Genomic DNA, 19748 nt, shown 5'->3' on the forward strand with positions numbered 1-19748 from the left:
CAGATCATTTGCTATTATTGCCCGACTGCCAAAGCAAAAAAAATGTTTTTCGCTTGTATGTATGTATGTATGATGTGTAGGTATCGAATCCTTTGTCACGCTCTACAGCCTTTATAGTTTGACGGATTTCAACGTCTGAGCTGTCATTAGGTTTGTCGTAGTCATAGGAGTGACTTAGGCTATGTTAAAATAACTATATAAATCAAAATAGCCGAGTTGGCCACCAAAATGCCGAAATGTCACGACTGAGGGACACTTTGTCACAACCGTGTTTATGTACTCATTTTATTTACCTTTCCTGAGGGTATTAAGCTTGACCATAAGAATTAAAAAATTGATTTTTGTAACATGTAATTTTGATATATGTAATAATACGTGAAAAATAAAAACGTTTATGAAAAAAAATTTTTTTTTGACACTATTTAAGAATCACCATTTACATTTTAAATTGAAAGATATCATTAACTTGACTTTACATTCGATGCTCGGATCTACTTGCTAGGGTTAAAACATGCAGATTTTTGCACTAATGTTTAACAAACTATATCTCACAAACGGTTAGAAATATTAACGTGATTATTGAGTGAAAAATAAAGTACGTAAATGTTACATATATCGGAAACCGATGGTCCTAATGGCGGTGGGCGCATGGGGGTAGTCCCTCGATGTATTGACTTCACAGCTAAATTAGTATGCTACCATTGCTACCAGTGCATGAAATAAACATTCGGATTCGTTAAGACGAAACAGGAGCTGAGTTTTAAATATTTTAGGTAAATATACCCGTCTCGCTAACGGAAGCGGCACCTAAAAGTAGTGCGATAAGGTCAAGGCGAAAAATCCTGCGTAAAAATCTCAAAAATCGAGGTTCCGTACTCCTCTGTTTCCTCCTCCAAAACTTAACCAATCGTAACCAAATTTGGAAATCTAAATGATTATGAAATTATCTGTGTCGGACCGTTTTGCTTTTTTGGCTAATTGATATCAGTTTTGAATGCCACGCCTCTCATTGCGGCATAGTCAATTAGGCCATTTTGGCCATTTTTGAAGGGCTCTAGCGCCTTAAAAAACAAAAATATAATAAAACGTCCGATCTCTAGCGCGGTCCGATCAAGAAGAACTACCAGCGGCGGAGCTACACTGCTCCCGCCTCCAAGTCAAGTTGGCAAACCTGCTCGACCAGTCTGCCAACCTAACAACAATAATTCCACCTCGTGCCGAACTTCACGCAAGTTAAACAACTTGACGTTCCGAAGCCTTTTACCTGTCATCTTAGTTCAACAATGCGCCAATAGACGGCGTTACTCTCTACGCAACTTTATTAATTTCGTTACAACCAAGTAATACGTAGCTCAACATTGCTAATCGCTTTTATACAGGCGTCTAAAATTATGAACTGTAACGCTGCAATACGTCTTTGGTGTCAGGCTCCGACATATATTTAGGTGCCGGAGGTGGACGGTAATTAATTAATACACATCACTACAGTTCCAAACACTGGAATATATTTTATTTTAATTAAACTATCGCTACTACATGTTACTAGCTAAACAGATCTGACGGAAGAGAGTGAGTCAAATAACGAACATCTTACGAAGGCGCGAATATTTAAATCATGAATACTGAATGTACTACAGTAAACAATTCCCCGTTTGAATAAGTCCTTTGTTCTGTTCCACCTTCCACCCGATATAAACATACTAGAAACCCCTCTCACAAATTATACATAGCGGATATTATGAAATTTAATTAAAATAAAATAATTGTATGCTTCTAAACGTTGAAATCACGCAAACGCGTAACGTAATAACAGTTTAACAAATCCAACAGGGATTTGATTAAAATTAGGAGAGGGACCCTCAGAATATGCGATTTTGTAAATTATTCTATTTTGACATAGTATTAAAAATGTGAAAAAATACTTGTATCCGTGTAACCATTACATAATTTGACGGATTTTCTTTTTTGACATTAAACACACGTCACACGCTTCATTCCCTAAAATTCAAATGTTAAATACGTGCTCAAACTACATTATGTATTTTAGATAGGTACATTACCTACATATTTATGTGAGTGTGATTTTATTCATTTATCTCGCTCACCGCTTATGTCATAAAAAAAACGGACAAGTGCGAGTCGGACTCGTCGACCGAGGGTACCGTAGGTACGTTTTAGTGTTTGTTGTTATAGCGGCAACAGAAATACATCTGTGAAAATTTCAACTGTATATCACGGTTCATGAGATACAGCCTGGTGATAGACAGGACAGATGGACAGTGGAGTCTTAGTAATAGGTTCCCGTTTTTACCTTTTGGGTATGGCACCCTAAAACAGCTTATACTCGTATTTAATTACACAAACGGTTGTTTTGTTTTGTTGTTTTTATAAACTAATTTCGGGTAGTTTAGTGTTGTTTTATTAATATCTCCGTTGACATTTGTTGGGACGTCAGTCTTTCCGTGACCACAGCTGGTGCAACTCAGCTGAAACGTCGGAATTAAAGGTAAAAACAATGAAATTATATCGCGGTAGACCCGTTTGTGTAATTAAATATGTGTACACAACGCGAGAGTTTAAAGCTCATACTCGTAACATACACTCATTGAAAACCTCTTCAGCAGGGTTAATCTCCGCGGAAATCCAGCACCTGGACCTGCTACGTCTACTGATGGAGCGGCCCTTGCTCAGCGGACACCACCGCTTCGACCGCGGACCCTCCATCGAGGACCGCGTCGACCAGCTCTGGCACCGGAAGTATGGGGAGGACCACAGATATAGTGACTATTTAAGGTACGTCTTTTATTAGCGTATTAGAGTGCCCGCTGATGGGCCTGTTCAATGCACACTCCCGCCACTTTTCATAGTATGTGTGCCGTCGGGTCAGAGTAGGTATAGCAAAAGTGGCCCGATTTTAGGACAGGAAATTTTCGGCCAAAATATTTTTTTTTGCATTTTTGTTACTTTTTTTTATTAAACTTTAAAGAAAACTATAAAATAAGCATCTTTTATTGATAGAACTTTTTTTATAAAATTGACCGTTTAGGAACTAGAGCGATCTGATGTTTATTATGAAGCTGTTGAATCTGGGTAGCTCCGGCGCTGCGGAAGGGCAGCCCTTCCGCCCTCGCGTGACAAAGCACGCTCACTACACTCGGCTCCGCAGCTTCGGCTTACTGGTCGCCTTCGGCGACCAGCCTCAGCCCTCCCTCCGCGCCTCCGTTTTTGGAATTGCTCTCTAGGGGTAGGACAGACAAGACCACGTGGATAGTGGGGTGCTCTGATTCGGTTTTAAGGGACCTTGACATTTTGGGTACCTTGAGATTCTGGTGTTCTTAGTAATCCCATGGCCGAACTTGCAACTTCAGATCGCTCTAATTCCTAAACGGTCAAGTTTATAAAAAAACTTCAATCAATACAAGATGCTTATTTTAATGTTTTCTTTAAGATTTTTAAAGAAAACTAACAAAAATGCAAAAAAAAAATTTACTCGTAAATTTTCTGTCCTAAAATCGGGCCACTTTTGCTATACCCCAACCCCGCTCTTTACATCAAAATCAAAATCAAAAAATTTATTCTTATGATCAAAAGCCCATAAATTAGGTCATAAACTAAAGAAAAAGTGAACAAGTCCGGTGGCTGAGGCCGGAATCGAACCGCCGGCGCCTTCATCTTACGCGTATAAAAGGTCCGTTTTCCTAGGATAGCGGTGCCGTCATATAGCGGCCGTCACCATAAAAATATATGGATGGAGTAGTATTTTGTATGGAGACGGCCGCTATATGACTGCACCGCTATCCTAGGAAACCAGAGCTTAACGCCCTGACCACTAGGCCACCTGTGACCGGACTTTTCTTTAGTTTGTGACATATACGTATATGTCAGGTTAAACTTAAAAACACAAATCAAAATATTAAATAATTTGACTTATGCCTTCTTGAAACTATTTAGCTTACCTTAATAAAACAATTTGACCGTTCAAGGTATTGCATTGGTACTTCATAATAAAACCTCGGCTGAAAACTGTTAAATTATCGTCAATTGTATTTTCGTGGTATCCAGGTTAGGAAATGTTAAAGGATGACTCACGCTAGACCGGACCGGGGCCGGACCGGAGCTTCCACCGCTTCATTTTCTATGGAAAGTACCACGTGATCACCGATCAGCCATCATAGAAAATGACATGTCGGACGCCTCGGCCCGGGCACGGCCCGGTCTAGCGTGAATCATCCTTAGCATTCACCGAAATACCGGCGACATTAACGCGAGATCCTGCCGAAGATATTAACGACATAAAACTGATATTAAAAGGCAAGAATATGCTATTAAGTCGCGGGGGGTTTGTTATTATAGCGACTGATAAGTATTCGGAGACAATCACTTCCCCGTAGGCAGCTCGTAGGTGGTAGGCGTTTTTGTTTTATAAATAGACTTCAAATTGCTGTGTTTTAGGCCGTACGAAACTTTTTAAATTTAATTATGACTTTGCTTTTTCACTTTAGTATTATCTGTGTGTAGATGTTACGTACAACGATATACATATATATGTAGTTATTGATGTCGTATACTGGACCTGCATAATTTTGTTGTAATAGACTGCAAGCCAGGAGCAAAAATAGTCGGTCATCGCATACCTGGAAATAACTCGTAAAGTGGTTACAGGGCGATGTGCAACAACCCTCGTCAACGTCAGCTGCCGCTCCGTTAGTGGGTTGAGGAACGGCAGCCACCCAAACACGTACAAAAACTGATTATATTGTGAATTGTTTTGGTCCATTTGGTTACTAATAGCGTTCCTAATAGCGATATATCTCCACAGTTCGCGTTCAAAAGTACGGTCGAAGATTTTAATTTATGACTAATTATGACCCATTTCGTACCTTGTCACAGTGACAATCAATATGAAAGTCGCTAGAGACCTCATACTACCTATTGTCACTGTGGCAGGTTACAAAATCGGTCCGAAATTAAAATTGTCTAAATCGTCAAGTAACAAGCAAAACTCACTATTGACTAAAAAATATTAAACAAAAATCAACCTTATTTAGTATTAATATGGTTCACTATGGCTATTAACTTGTGGTAGTAATTAGTGAGTTTTGCTTGTCACCTGACGAAATGTATATAAAGTATGTTGGGGTAATACCGGATGCGGATGGGGCATTAAAGAGAGCAACGTAATTTTGGTCATTTTTCTGGCCATCCGGTCTTCGCCCTGTAATTTATGTTAAGTAATGTGATAAAACTGTGGTTGTTTTTGTGATTCAATTGATGTCAAATTTCGTTTTGAAGGTTTATCTTTAAATCAATCCAATCAAAACAGACCTAGGACTGCTGTAGACCGATTTCCGATCTTCACCCTTGCAGGTAAAGATCGGATAGCAACTATCCGACCTTTACCCATTTAAAATACAGCAGTGATTGTCAAACTTAGAATTTTTATGACTGCAATAACTCTGTTTTGATTGTAATTATTTCGTTCCTTTATATTTAATCGAGGACGGTAATTCAAAAGGACCAGATTTTAGCAGTGTACGTAGCTACATATGTATGAATGTATTACTTAGGAAATTGTTTCTATAGACATATCAAACTTTGAGAGCCACAGATTTACCAAATTTTCGTATATGGGTCAAGATCGGATGCAAAAATACAAAAAAATAAACATTTGATGAGAACTTTTAAGTTTCAATTTATTCGTGGCTGAAATTCATATACGTTGGAGGAGGTTAAACATTGGATATACTGTTTTGGATACCTTATTATCTGAGCATCAGGAGTGTTTTTTTTCCGCCATCCGATATTACCCCGTGATGACAAATTCATCGTTACCCTCGAATAAAAGTATGTCTCATCTTTACACTGGTACAAAACTGAAACCGTTGAATATTAAAGTTTGCCAATATTCAGGCCTAAACTACGGTTACTATTTAACGATTTGCACCATATTTCTTGAATCTGACAGGTACTGAAATCAAGGAAAAAAAATATTCCGCGTGGTCTCCCAATTGGTCCCAAATTCGTCCGTTATTAACCCAACATACTAAATTTTTAGAGAACGGTCGGTAGATAGTCAGCCGGGGTTTCATCCCGCGACCTCCGGATTAAAAGTTGCACGCCCTTGCTTCCAACGGTTATTTATTTAGGTACTTGTCCTACATTAATGTTTACGATGAAAGCAATCTCTTCACGTCAACAATTCGAGTAAAATACACAAAGAAAGAACAATAACCAAACTGGAGTTGGTTACTCTCGATCAAATTATTTTTTCCCTTGTTATTTCATCACATACCTGATACGAGTACAATAAGAACAAATCAAATTATTTTCATATTCACTTTGATTTGTGTTTCTTAGGTAAGGGGCTGTCCATAAATTACGTCATCGTTTTTTGACGATTTTTTACCCCCCTCCCCCTAAAATCATCCAAAAATCATGCTTCGAATGACCCCGTTTCCTCCTACGACATGCTACCGTCATCCGATGTCCAGACCCCCCCCCCCTAATTTGAAATGACGTAATTTATGAATAGCCCCTAAGTAGTCACAACAATTTAGTTCAAATGCATAGGAATTGGTGTACGCAATTACTTATTTAGACGTCTGTTAAGTAGGTACCCCCCTGTTGGGTAGGTAGCTATGCTAATATTTGTGTGTGAGCTGTCAACAAAACCGAATCGATATTAGCCCCATCATCAATGCACTGCACTTTCATTTAACCACATTCAGCGCCAAGAACCCGACTGTCGGGTACACTGTTCGTAGCACGGAAGAAAGAATGAGCGCGCCCCGGTTCGTAGCGACTACGCGCTCCATACGGCAAAGACGTGGCTACGCGCTACGGGCGTAACCCGTAGCACTTAGTGGCAATTAATGTGTTAAGAGGATAGTGGACGACTGCTCCTCCACACAAATGTAGTCCCGATTTTCCTCCCTGGATATTGACATTATGGAAATAATGTTTACTCAATTTAATTTTCGATTATATGATTCCTAATTATTCCTACTAATTCTAATAATATTCAAAAAATCGAAAAAACTAATGACGGGTATTTATGTTGCTGATTTATAACACACTAACTTTAAGTACCTAACTTTGTTACTAACATACTATGGGACTTGTCCTCAAATAAATATCATTCATTCATAGCTATGTATACAAATATTTAGTAATATTAATATCCAGACATCCAGAGAAGAAAATGTGGACTACGTTTGTATGGAGAAGCGGTCGTCCTCTTTTTCTCTTAAGCTTTTTCTACCTACTATTTTTCTAAACGCCTAGTGTAAAATAAATGTTCATTCGATAACGTGACGACCGTTCACGTTTGCGTTATTTCTATTTATGTACCTACGGGATTTTGAACAGCGCGCCAAGCGGGACGTTTTGGAAACTCAAAATCCCATAAATGACACTTAACGCAAACGCGTACGTCACGTCACGCTGTCGAATGAGTTTTACACTAGGGGTAGATAGGAAAATTGTAAAAAAAAACGCATTTAACCGATATGCAAGATCCCATAAGAGCTCCACGAACAGTTTGTGCGGAGTTCTAATAACCCTAAAACTGCGTGTGTCCGAAATAGCCTCAGAGTTTTCAAATGCCCAATACCCACGTAACGAATGTTTTGCTTTTCTTCAACAGCGGCACATCGACGAAGCGGTCGGCGGTGGCGACGGCACTGAACGCCGGGCGTCCGCGCCGGCAGCCATCGCCCGCGCTCGGTAAGGCCTTCTCGCCTTTTACCGGCGTCGGTAAGCAGCGCCGCGACCATGGCTTATTGTAGCTTCTCCTGTAAGCTTAGCACAAGCATACCGCGACTGTATCTCGCGAGATCGTGTGTCCGTCTTTCTATAATTAATACTGTTAGAAAAACACTCGTGCCTAGCCTACTGCAATTGGGTATGGATAGCACTGAACGCCGGAAGTACGCAGCGGCAGTCCGCGTCAGCGTTTTGTAAGGCCTTCTCGCCTTTTACCAGCGCCGGTAAGCAGCGCCGAGACCGTGGCTTGCGTCGCTTGTTGTAGCTTGTCTTAGCTGTATGTATAGGTAGGTACGGATAGCACAGAACGCCGGACGTCTTCGCCAGCAGTCCGAGCGCGATAAGCCCAATATGCATGGTATGATTTGTTGCAGCTTGTCCTACAGCTGTGTACGGGTACATCTGTCGGCAGCCCGAGCTCGGTAAGGCGGTTTACCGGCGTCGGCATGTAGCGCCGAGACAAGGGCTTGCATGGCTTGTAGCTTGCCCTACAGCTGTGTATACGGATAGTACTGAACGACGCCCGTGCTGGTAACACACCAGTCTTGTTTTGGAAATACTAAGGTACCATTTCGTACCTTGCTTCAATTACAATTGTATGAGATCTTTAACGGATATCATATTGACGGTCAGTGTGCTAAAGTACGAAATGGTACATAAAATATTTTTGACTATACTCTAATTATAGGTACATAAATCAAATCTACTACTAAAGGGGCCCACCGATTACCAGTCCGCCGGACGATATCAGCCTGTCAGTTGACCGCATAAGGCCACACACTAAACAGTTCTCTGTCAGTTTTCGGCCTGACGACTTACACGAACCGATAGTGTGTGGCCGCCTGACGATTCCAGTCAGCGCCGACAGATATCCGCTGGACAGTCCGTGGCCTCGAGTCCAGTCAAACACACATCATGAGGTAGCCGGCCGGCGATCGACACACGTTACAGCATTAGTAAATTCTACTTTATTCCTAGTACTTAAGAGTTCATAGTCCCTAAAATAAGCATACGACTTTTTGTCTTCGAACATCACGGATCCAATACTTAATTTATGACGCTGATATTTGCTTGTAATTTCATACACAATTTTAAGGCCAGTAGACCTTATTAACCTTAACGCGGTTAATACGGTAGGACTTCTGTCAAATTGAAATAGAATCAGTAAAAAAAAAAAACAGATATGTACGTTAGTAAAATTCAACTTTAATTCTAGTATAGTTAGAGTTCATAGTTGGTTCATAGGCATCATTTTAATTTTAAGGCATGAATACAACAATGCGAAGGTTGCATAGTATCTAGTTTGTCAAGACTTTTCTTTATTTATCATGTTGTTACCTCGCAACTGTTGTTTACTGTCAGTCAAAAATAAATGTCATAGAGAGAATTATAACATAAACCTTATTTTTTTCTCTATTAATTTTAAATGTGACATGTTATCATAGTATTTGCATGGCTTATATATTTGAAAATACAGACTTGATTATTGATTGCTGGAAGAGTAAGTAACCGAGTAAAAAAGGAGCAAACATTGAAAGATTCAAATAGGGAAATTAGCGTCCCAATATAACAACACTGGTTAAAATTGTAATAGTTCTCAAGACAACGCCGGGAGGTATACCTTCGATGGCGTTCACGGCAGCTAGCAATGAAAAGACTAGCTATTGTGCGTTTTGATTCCGCTATAAAGACACGTGGTAGAAACACTAGCGCAACTATGGAGGTACCGGCTTAGACAAGAGATAAGACCTACGCTTGAAATTCTTCAGCTACAAGTGGGATCGGAATTATGACATCATTAATTCATTCCGTTTTAAGTTAAGAGAATATCTGGAGCAAACTGTGTTCGGAGTTACAGAGCGTGGCGTGGCGATATTACCTACCCGAAATTCTCGTAATATGTGACAATTATGACAAAAAAAGGATATGGAGTCACAAGCTGCAAGCGGTGGATTCAACATACTTTTACTTACACCGGCTCTTATTTAGGTACTATCTATGTATACCAAATTGAAAGAAATGAAAATACTTTACTGTTATGTTTTTGTTATATTGATTCTACTCTTGTAAACCTTTTCTACATAATATTAGGTCTACTTGGCCGTTACCCGAGTGATTTTTTTGTTTGATACCTTGTAATAAATAATTTGGCCAAGCCCGAGATAGCTCGAGGCATTTAGTGTTCCGCTCGCATCGTTATATTTTACAGAGGTTGTTTGCCTGTTTTTAGGATTCCGTATTCAACTACCCTATAGGAACCCTTATAGTTTCACAACCCTTGTAGTTTTTACTATATATTTAATATATCATTAATTCTTCTTCGGCGGGAACGGACTCGATTAGATGCATAGCCTGCATCAAAAGTACGTCGCGGGGACGGTAATTTATGTTTTGGGAAAGTATCCTATGAAACTCAGTGACACATTCATCCTCGATGTAATCATTTGCAAGTATATACGAAAAGCGAGCCATTGTATTCGACAACAACCTAGTGCGTAGGTGGCACCTTTGTGGCACATACAGTAAACAAACCACATTGACACATCACACGTCACGTCAATCACATGGCCTACCGCGAAACAAGAAAATCGAAATTTCGTTATCTAATCTCTCTATCACTCTTGCATATTCGAGCGATAAAGAGGCAGATAACTAAATTTCGATTTTCGCGTTTACCGGTAGGCCCTTGTTAACAAACCGCCTTGATGCATCAATGTCATATTTTATTGTCTGTGAAAACTTGTCAAAAACAGTTTAAGGCACAGTATGTATAAGTTAGTCTATGAATTTACTGAGTCGGTAGTGCTGCACTCTGGCGGCAGAACATTGCAGTAATATCCCCTTTTAACCAGGTTTCACTATAGTAGTCAAAAATATGTTTAAATTTTTTGCCTTATTACAAAGGAATAAGGTCCAAAAGTGTAAACATTATCTTTGACGTCGACTGTCCATTTTGATGAAAAAATTAAACTAGTTGAAAAACATGAAACTGAAGGCTCTCGACTGACAGCAGATGACGGCCAACAGGCCACCGGCCGGCTATCTGATAATGTGTGTGTAAATTGGACTGCAGGCCACGGACTGTCCGGCAGATATCTGTCGACGCTGACCGGAATCGACGAGCCGTAGTTCGAATAGCCGTCAGTCCAAAATCTGAAGTAGAACTGTTAATGTGTGGCCTTTTGCGATCAACTGACAGGCTGATATCGTCCGGCGAACTGTCAATTTGTAGGGACCTGTCAAAATTATATCAGACTATTGCCGGCGGACGGCCGTACGGTGGGAAACTGACGACTCGTCTGTAGTCGCAGAGGTGGCAGCAGACCATTGCCGGCCGGCAATAATCGCTTATGTTTGTGGACGTTATTGGTCTAGGACGGCAGACCGCCCGATAAGGCCAGAGACTGCAGGCGGACTGGTAATCAGTGGGCCCCTGGTACTCTAATTAGTTGTAGAAACAATTGCAAGATTTTTGCATGTTTTTTTGTAACTAAGGTACCTGCGCAAAAGAAGGCTCGGTTCTTAAGCTTGCCTACTTTAAAAAATTTATACTATTATAAGTGTGAATCTGTTCAAATTTTGCGTCCATTTTCGCTAGTACCATAGACAAAACTGCAAGTTCATATTGAACATAAGAAACATAAAAAATAATTTATTTTGTGCAGATATTTTAGCTAAATAAACTAGAATCCCCTAGAAGTAGTGAGGTAGCTGAACCGTTTATTTTCCACATGTAGCGCTGGCACTGAACCCGGATGCACGGTCACTGAACGGGCGGCCGCGCCGGCAGCCGCCGCCGGGGTTCGGTAAGGCCATCACGCCTTTTGCGGGCGTCGGTAAGCACAAGTCAACCCTGGCTTGCATGGCTTATCCCTTCAAGTGGCGCCAGCGAAAACGCGAAAAGTAGTCAAGTGGCGCCGCGGATTTGCGCAAAAGCAGTCACGTGGCGGGGGCCCGATGGGTCATCAGCGCACATTAAGAGAATTTTACAAAATCGTCGATATAAACTTTTCTGTTTGAAAGTATATACTATTAAATCGCATATCGCTAGAATCAGCGTTAAATAGGCTATTTGAATATAGCAATTACATTTTTATAATGTATATACATTTGACCAGACCTAGCGGCTTAGCACGGTCGCGTTTTTATCCCATGTCACCATGCCTGTCACGTTCTAACAAGTATGTAAGTGCGAAAGGGACGCGCATAGTGATAGTCGATAAAAATGGAACCGTGCTGAGCCCGCTAATCAAACTCCGGAAGAATGACAGTTTTCGATCCGACCATTTACGGGCTGACCGCCACTTGAAGTGTTATGCTACATTTACACGCTTGGCAAACGTCTACAATAGGGCTTGGCAGTTTACACGTTTGAAAGTATGTTATTTGTATTCCGCATCTGTATAGGCCTATAACTCCTATACTGCAATTTATATGGATCCCCAATATTTTGGTGACACCTTGCATAAAATCGTTCTTGGCGTCACCGGCACGAAAGCTAAAGTTCCAAGGGTTAAAATGTGGCAAAAACATATCTACTATAAAATATTTATAACAAAGGCCATATTACATGTTTTACCTGAAATCCCATGGATCCCATAAAAATTAGATAATAGTGATACCTTTATGGTTGTCTCTCGTGCCCACATCAGGGACGTGTCTTATCTTGGCTTATTGAAACCGGCGAGTCCCAAGGCAGCTAAAATACGGAATGAGTTTTTGTAAGGTCGTTTGTCTATTTTTTTATGTTGTGCGTGCCCGCACATTATTAGCTGTTATCAAAACAAATATCATTTTGTTATACTTAATCGTTTTATAGTATATTTTATAGACTAACAGACTAGACGTACAATTATATTAATAATTATAACTCTTATTTTACTGGTCAATGTCAAGTGTAAGCTGTGTAAGTGTAAGTATATATGTGACGTCCCACGGGTAAAGGTACCTTATGGCGGTTGGCGCTTACGCTATTATTAACGCCGCACCAATATTATTGAGGCGCTATGCGACGTAAGCGCCAGCCGCCATAACGTACCTTTTGCCGTGGAACGTCACATATTTAGGCATCTGACGGCCTACCGCGAATCAAAATTTTAGTCGTTTTGGTATCAAAACTGATATATGGGGTGAGCACCCTATTCTTACTATATTTCTCAATGTAATAATTTAACAAAAAGGGATATGTGTCTCTATACCTATGTAGAACCATTAAACTGTTATAGATAGTTTTGAACGCGAGCTGTAGGTAAAGATATTGAAAGCCACGCCTCATCGTGAAACTTGTCGGTATACACAGTTTGATATTGGGCTTAGCGCGCGTCAGTTGACGTCCTTTGCGGTCAAATGGTTAAAGACCTCAATAGGGTATTTGACTGTATTAAAAAAAAATTTAGACCAGATGATTAATAGAGAAACGTAGACAGTAGTTATTTTTAGACACAATTTCTATTTTAAATCCCGTGTAAATCTAATTTCTTATAGGTATTTTGATTGTGACGTCACATGCTAGTGTTTCATATAAATTCGATAGTAGCAAAAGCGTTTTGACAATTCGAAAAAAGAAACTGATTTGACTAGTAGTCAAATACCCTATAACACCCTTAGAACTAACTATACAATAAAAATAAAAATGTTATTTATTAAGGTATAAACCCATTACATTTAATTACAATATTACAATAATAAACTAAAATTAAAGCTATACACTATAACTAAAAAAGTAGATACAATTTTTTTTTTTGTAGTGTTATAAATTTATTTCGTCATCACATGTAACAGTTAGGTTAATACATTATTTTACAAAATGTCATTAAACATTAAAACCATAATCATTTAAAATTAATAATAAATACAGACCTAAAAACTACACGAACTACTACTAATACGATACTAATTATACAGGTGCAGCGGAAATATTGCTCATAGCAGGTTGTGTACACTACCGTCATTGTAGCCAACTTTGCCCGCTTTTTTCGATAAACCACGAATTTCTCCAAAAAAATATATGACATCATATGACTTTTTTTTGCTCAGCACGTCCATTGTGATCGAACGCGTCAGTTTATTTGAAGAAAAAAAAATGATATCTTGCTTTTATCCACTTTTTTGGCATTTTAGAGGGCGGGCAAAGATATCAGGGGTAAGAAGATAACATTGCCCACGTCTATTTGATGCTCAAATATTGCTCTTAAGACGATGATGTCCAAGGATCACAAAAAGTTTTTGGGCAATCCTACCATTCCCTGTTAATAACTCAGCGATAAGTATATAAACTTTTGAATAATTTGGGTGGGCAATACCTACCCGTTTTTGCCGTTTTCCATACAAGACTCGCCTAAGCATTTTACAAATCACTCACTTTTCACTTTCACTTTCACTTTAACTTCACTTCACTTCACTTCACTTCACTCACTCACTTCATTCACTTTCACTTTAGGGTTGTCACTTTTGAGAAAATCTATTACAATAGTTTAATGGCCAAAAATATGAATTTTGCTGTATTTTACCAGCGTTAATGGGATAAAACATCTAAATAAAGGGTAATAAGACAAATTAAATTCAGTATATATTTATGAACTTACTTTAGTGTACAAACATAACCTTCTTTTACTTGCGATGTTGGGTAAGTTAGTCGAAAGTGACAACCCTAAGCCGTTTTTGTTGGTGGGCAATGTTGGCATCCATAGGTCTGTACATCACCGGATTACATTGCCCACCGCCAAAACTCTTGTGTCTTTAGGTCTTTTTAGTTTAAACCTCAATAGTCATAATCTATGCTTTATGTTTTATAACTGAAACCCGGAAATATTTGTCAGGAGGTTCTAAATTTTTTTCTACGAGCATTCATTTTTCAACAACTTTTTGCCCACAGTAATATACCCTATATTTGACAACTCGCTGAAAATTCCCAAGTCAAGTTATGCACATTTTTGGTATATAGTATTGTCACAAATATAACCTATTTTCTACTAAAAATACCAGGGTGGCCAGAACTATTTAAAATGTTTCTACATTAACGAATTTGTTTAACATTGTCATTTTGGGCAAAGTTTCCCCTGGAGGCAAATTTGGCTACAATGACGGTACATTAACAATGCTGTTCGTCGATTCACTCACTCTCCCGACAAACGACCAGTGCCTTTACGCATAAAAATCATCTACTCTGTTCTCGGCGAACATACCAGACACACTACACCGGCACGGTAGCCGTAACATTGCACGAAACGCGTTGTTGTACTGTACTCGGAGTCTGTTGAACGATCGTTTCGTGAAATGGTACCACAGCTGACTAGTGTAGAACGCCTGACAGTATGCCTTGAACAGAGTAATTTTGGCTTGGTCAGAACAGTGAGCAAACCGACGCGCCAGCATGTTGCTTCTCATCGCTATGGCCCGCCGCTGTCTTTCGAGATCGTCATCGTCCGTTAGTCTGTCTGTCAAAACGTGTCCCAGATACTTAAAACTATTAACAATTTTTAATTCTGTCCCGTTTAGCCTAACGGGTGGAACGTTATCTGGGCCCTTATCATATTAACCTTTTGGCCGCCGGACCTAGTCCGCAAAGACGCTCACTCACACGCCAGAGCAAATTTTAAGTAAACAACTAATAAAAAGTTTAGGGATTGCAAATAGTGATATCGATATTTACAATTTATGGTAAAAATCTTCTCAATTTGGCTTTGTTCTTAACCAACTTTAATTTATTTCTAAAATGCCAAAAATGTACATAATTTTTACACACGACAATGTTAAAAATAAAGGTCTTTATCATTAAAAACAACCAGTAAACAATATCGATTCATGACGTAATATCACCGCACTAGGCTGTACGAGAAGTCTTTTATACAAGACAACGGTGAAACCAATATTTTTACTGTCAAAGATTTAATTGAAGTTCTTTCTTTGACTATATCATAGAGAAATAGGTACCTAAGCTTAATTATTTCTACGACTATTCGCTAGGTGCACGACTCATTTTGTCGGCTTTTCTACGTTAAACTTATGAAGTAACATTAGTTCCAACGGCTACCGCTAGCATTAATGTTTGACATTCCATAAGATTACCTACTTGTAGTTGTGACAATCAGCGCCACTTCTCCCTCCGCCGTTTGCATCTTGCCACTGCTTGATATTTCAAAATTGAACACATTTACTAAAAATGCAACTAAGACTGTGCCTAACGCTGGAACTGAAATCGAAACATCGTCTCCAAAATTCTGGCGCCTGTCTTAGATCTACTGAAGGTGATCCTTCTTTCCGCAGTATATCCATTATTAGCGAGAACGCTGTGAAAGGTTCAAAATTTGGATAGATAACCATTTATTACCATTTATTAGCTTGCCACAATACTTACACACATTGACAGAAAAAACAGAAACAATAACAATATCAAACTAAAACTAAAATCAGAAACAAGATGTTTCAATAAATGTGCTGTGTGCGTTGCAGCAAAAAAACAAAAGGGTTCTGGCTCAGTAATACGCTCCACTCTTTCGGGCGAAGCACTGATAATTCTGCTAGAACCCAGATCACGGACAGATTATCGATGTAAAAAACTCCACTGACTGTGACTTCGAGACCCGAGATGTATGTCAAAGTCATTGTACGCGACTAGTTTTATTTTATGATAAACTTTTCTCAGGTATCCTGAACGACATGGAGACCTTCTTCGACTCGCTCCGCGGCAACCTGGCCCTGCAGGCTTCTTTGTCACCCGACGAGCGCGCCCACTTCTACGAGCCGCCAACTGTCGTGCAACCACCCTCCTCAGGTATACTGCAATCCTCCTGAAACATAGAGAATAAGTCTCTCCGCGACCTCGCTTCAAGATTTTAATTACTTCTATATAGAATCCGCCGACCATCGTGCGACTGCTCTTAAGTATACTGGCATCTATCTATCTATAAGCCCTTTTATCCTGAGTAAGAGACTAAAATATATCTCTTTAAAACTCAGTGTGGCGCTTGGCAAAGGTCTCCTCTAGCTCTTTCCGCTTTAGTCTGTCATTGGCCACTCTCCTCTAATGGGCCCGCCGTTAGTTTAAGTTCATCCTCCTTACTGGCGTCAGGGATTTTTTGGACAAATTCGAGTCGCTTAGCAAGCTTGCCCTGCAGCTCTCACTGTCGTCTACTTCTACGACACACCAACTGTCGTACGACAGCCCTTCTCAAGTATTGTCAAGGATCCTGACGACATGGAGACTTGCTCTGTGACCTCGCCCTGCAGACGTCGCAACAGCCCACTTCTATGATTCGTCGACTGACATGGGACCCTCTTCAAGCTGTCGGGGATCCTTAAATGCATAAAGAACTTTTAGTTTGATTTTTTATTAGATGTTCATTTGAATGTCTTCGTATTTTTAAGCTATAGGTACAGGTACTTATGTATTTTGTATCGGAAACAGTCCGATTTCATAATAGATTTGGTTAGTAGGTAGATTACCTAGAAATCGAATTACATATTACGAAAAAGTAAAATATAGCGTGATTAAGAAAATTTCCTACTTCGTTTATCATTTAAATCACGCAACAAATAATAACATTCAATTCAAGTAATCTGCTAATTCTTGTTCGTATATTAACGTGTTCACTTTAAAAGGCCAAAAATATAAATAGGATTTAAAGCATCCATATATGTACCTTTCTAGATTGCCATTTGTGATGCCTTTGAACCCTGCGTATGTCAATTATCCTTTTAGAGTTAGCTATTAAGCAACGTCACTGAGATCGACCAGGTAATTTGGTCCCTGATTTTGAAAAGACTGTGGGTAGTTGATGTGCAGACTTAGACTGGTCTATAAACAGTATAGAAGACAGTAAGTTTAGTGATTAAATTTCCAACCCACGCTCGCACTTGACCGGCAGAATCTTAATTGTTAATTTGCGATAATAAAGGTATTAAGGACGTGACATTAAAGAGAGGGAACGACATTAACGGAAAGTGTGACATTTGTCTATTCACTATAGATCTACGTTTGGTACGAAGTTATTGTCGTCAGCTACATTGAACTTACACCTGTATATGAATATGGAAGCGATCTTCAAATTTTCCTCATCTCATGGGATTTAAACCCGTTTTCATTTTAGTCACGTAACATTCGTCCTAGGAACAGGAAACCCGTGCACGGAACTCCTCTCAACGAGGCTGTTTCCTCCTGCCCACCGACGTGTCAATGATCTTTGTCCTAGGTACAGGTACAGGCCTATACATAGATTAGGTACTTATCCTAAGTTTGTTTGGAAGATATCGCTCTTAATCTCGCTCTTAATAATTTGATTTGTCCCCAAAGTTGTATAGAGCGCAGCACCATCTCTACCTATGTATTTCGGGAATCGTACCTATATTATTATAGGACATCACACAAATTATCTAAGTCCCACAGTAAGATCAATAAGGTTTTTTTTGTGGTTACTTAGACAACCATAATATATGTATGTAATATCACTGAAACGCAAACTCATGGATATTAGTAGTAGCGGTTGACCAAAATCAGCTGCCAATGGTGTTAAAGGTATGAAAATCGGCACGATTAATCTTTACGCCATTTGAATCAATTTGACCCGTAGCACCAAAAAAAAAACAAACGGAAAGGAGTTATTATGACGTCATCTTTTTTTTGTACTTATAAAAAAAAATTGTTAAGAAACCTATCGTGTGTGGTATTAAATGAAAGGGCATTTTGAGCCGGTTCTAAAAATATATCACATTATTATATTTCCGTCACTTGCATTCAATTAAAATTAAAATAATTTTCAAATCATACCAAGTTTGGGTTCCTCCAGATACGAAACCGTTGAATTATTTTTTGTAAAATATACCTCAAGTAATACCCAATATCCTCATATCTAATCCCAAGAAATTAATTTCGAAAATATTTAATTTTAGTATTTTTTCTTTTATTTTTTATTATTACAAATTGTGATCTATCAATCTATCAATGAAACGGCCTCCTAGCCTAGTCAATAGTGACCCTGCCTATGAAGCACGAGGTCCCAGGTTCGAATCCTGGTAAGGGCATTTATTTGTGTGTTCATCATCATCATCACACAAATAAATGCCCTTACCAGGGCTTGTATATATGTGTATATGGGCATCATTGATAGATTGATAGATCACAATTTGTAATAATAAAAAATACAGTGGTTGGATCAAGGGTCAGATGCAGAAGGCGGTGATCTTGGACACGGCGCGGATAGTCCGCCGGTTCCTCTCTCTGCAGCCCTGACCACCGGTAGCTTGGGCCTTGCCCCGCTGCTGGCGGCACCCTAGGTTAGGTTTTTTATAATGTGTTTATATTAATTTTTATTGTTTTGTAAGTGTTTTTATATTTTACTTTTATATTCATATTATAAAATAACCTAACTTAAGATGAGAAATAAATAAAGATAAGAAAAATACTAAAATTAAATATTTTCGAAATTAATTTCTTGGGATTAGATATGAGGATATTGGGTATCATTGAGGTATATTTTACAAAAAATAATTCAACGGTTTCGTATCTGGAGGAGCCCAAACTTGGTATTATTTGAAAATTATTTTTATTTTAATTCAATGCAAGTGACGGGAATATAATAATGTGATAAGTATATTTTTAGAACCGGCTCAAAATGCCCTTTCATTTAATTTCACACACGATAGGTTTCTGAACAATTTTTTTATTTTTCCATACAAAAAAAGATGACGTCATAACTCCTTTTCCGTTTGTTTTTTTTTTTGTGCTACGGGTGAAATTGATTCAAATGGCCTAGTCGTGCCGATTTTCATACCTTTAGCACCATTTGCAGCTGATTCCCGAATTTCAGGCTGTACCGCTATCAGCCTATCACTATATATTATGTATGTGCATTTTTATTATCAGAGAGCGATGGCGAAGTGTTATTTAGTGCCAAGCTGACTGACAGAATCAAAAACTCCATCTTGGTTCAAAACCAAAGTACCTACTTTAACGTATTAAGAATAGAGGCTTTGTTGAAATATTTGTG

General features: G+C 39.0%; 1 protein-coding gene across 1 annotated transcript in view; it reads left to right on the plus strand.

Moving 5' to 3' along the window:
- The window catches only part of LOC134797061 (uncharacterized), a 72151-nt gene that overhangs the window by 38685 nt on the left and 13718 nt on the right, over positions 1-19748 (plus strand). The window contains exons 2-4 of the mRNA XM_063769281.1: positions 2625-2793; positions 7646-7725; positions 16409-16537. Of these exons, the coding sequence (XP_063625351.1) occupies positions 2625-2793; positions 7646-7725; positions 16409-16537 (378 nt within the window). The remainder of the gene's footprint in view (positions 1-2624; positions 2794-7645; positions 7726-16408; positions 16538-19748) is intronic.

Source organism: Cydia splendana, chromosome 14 (genome assembly GCF_910591565.1).
Source record: "Cydia splendana chromosome 14, ilCydSple1.2, whole genome shotgun sequence".
Classification (NCBI taxonomy): Eukaryota; Metazoa; Arthropoda; class Insecta; order Lepidoptera; family Tortricidae; genus Cydia; species Cydia splendana.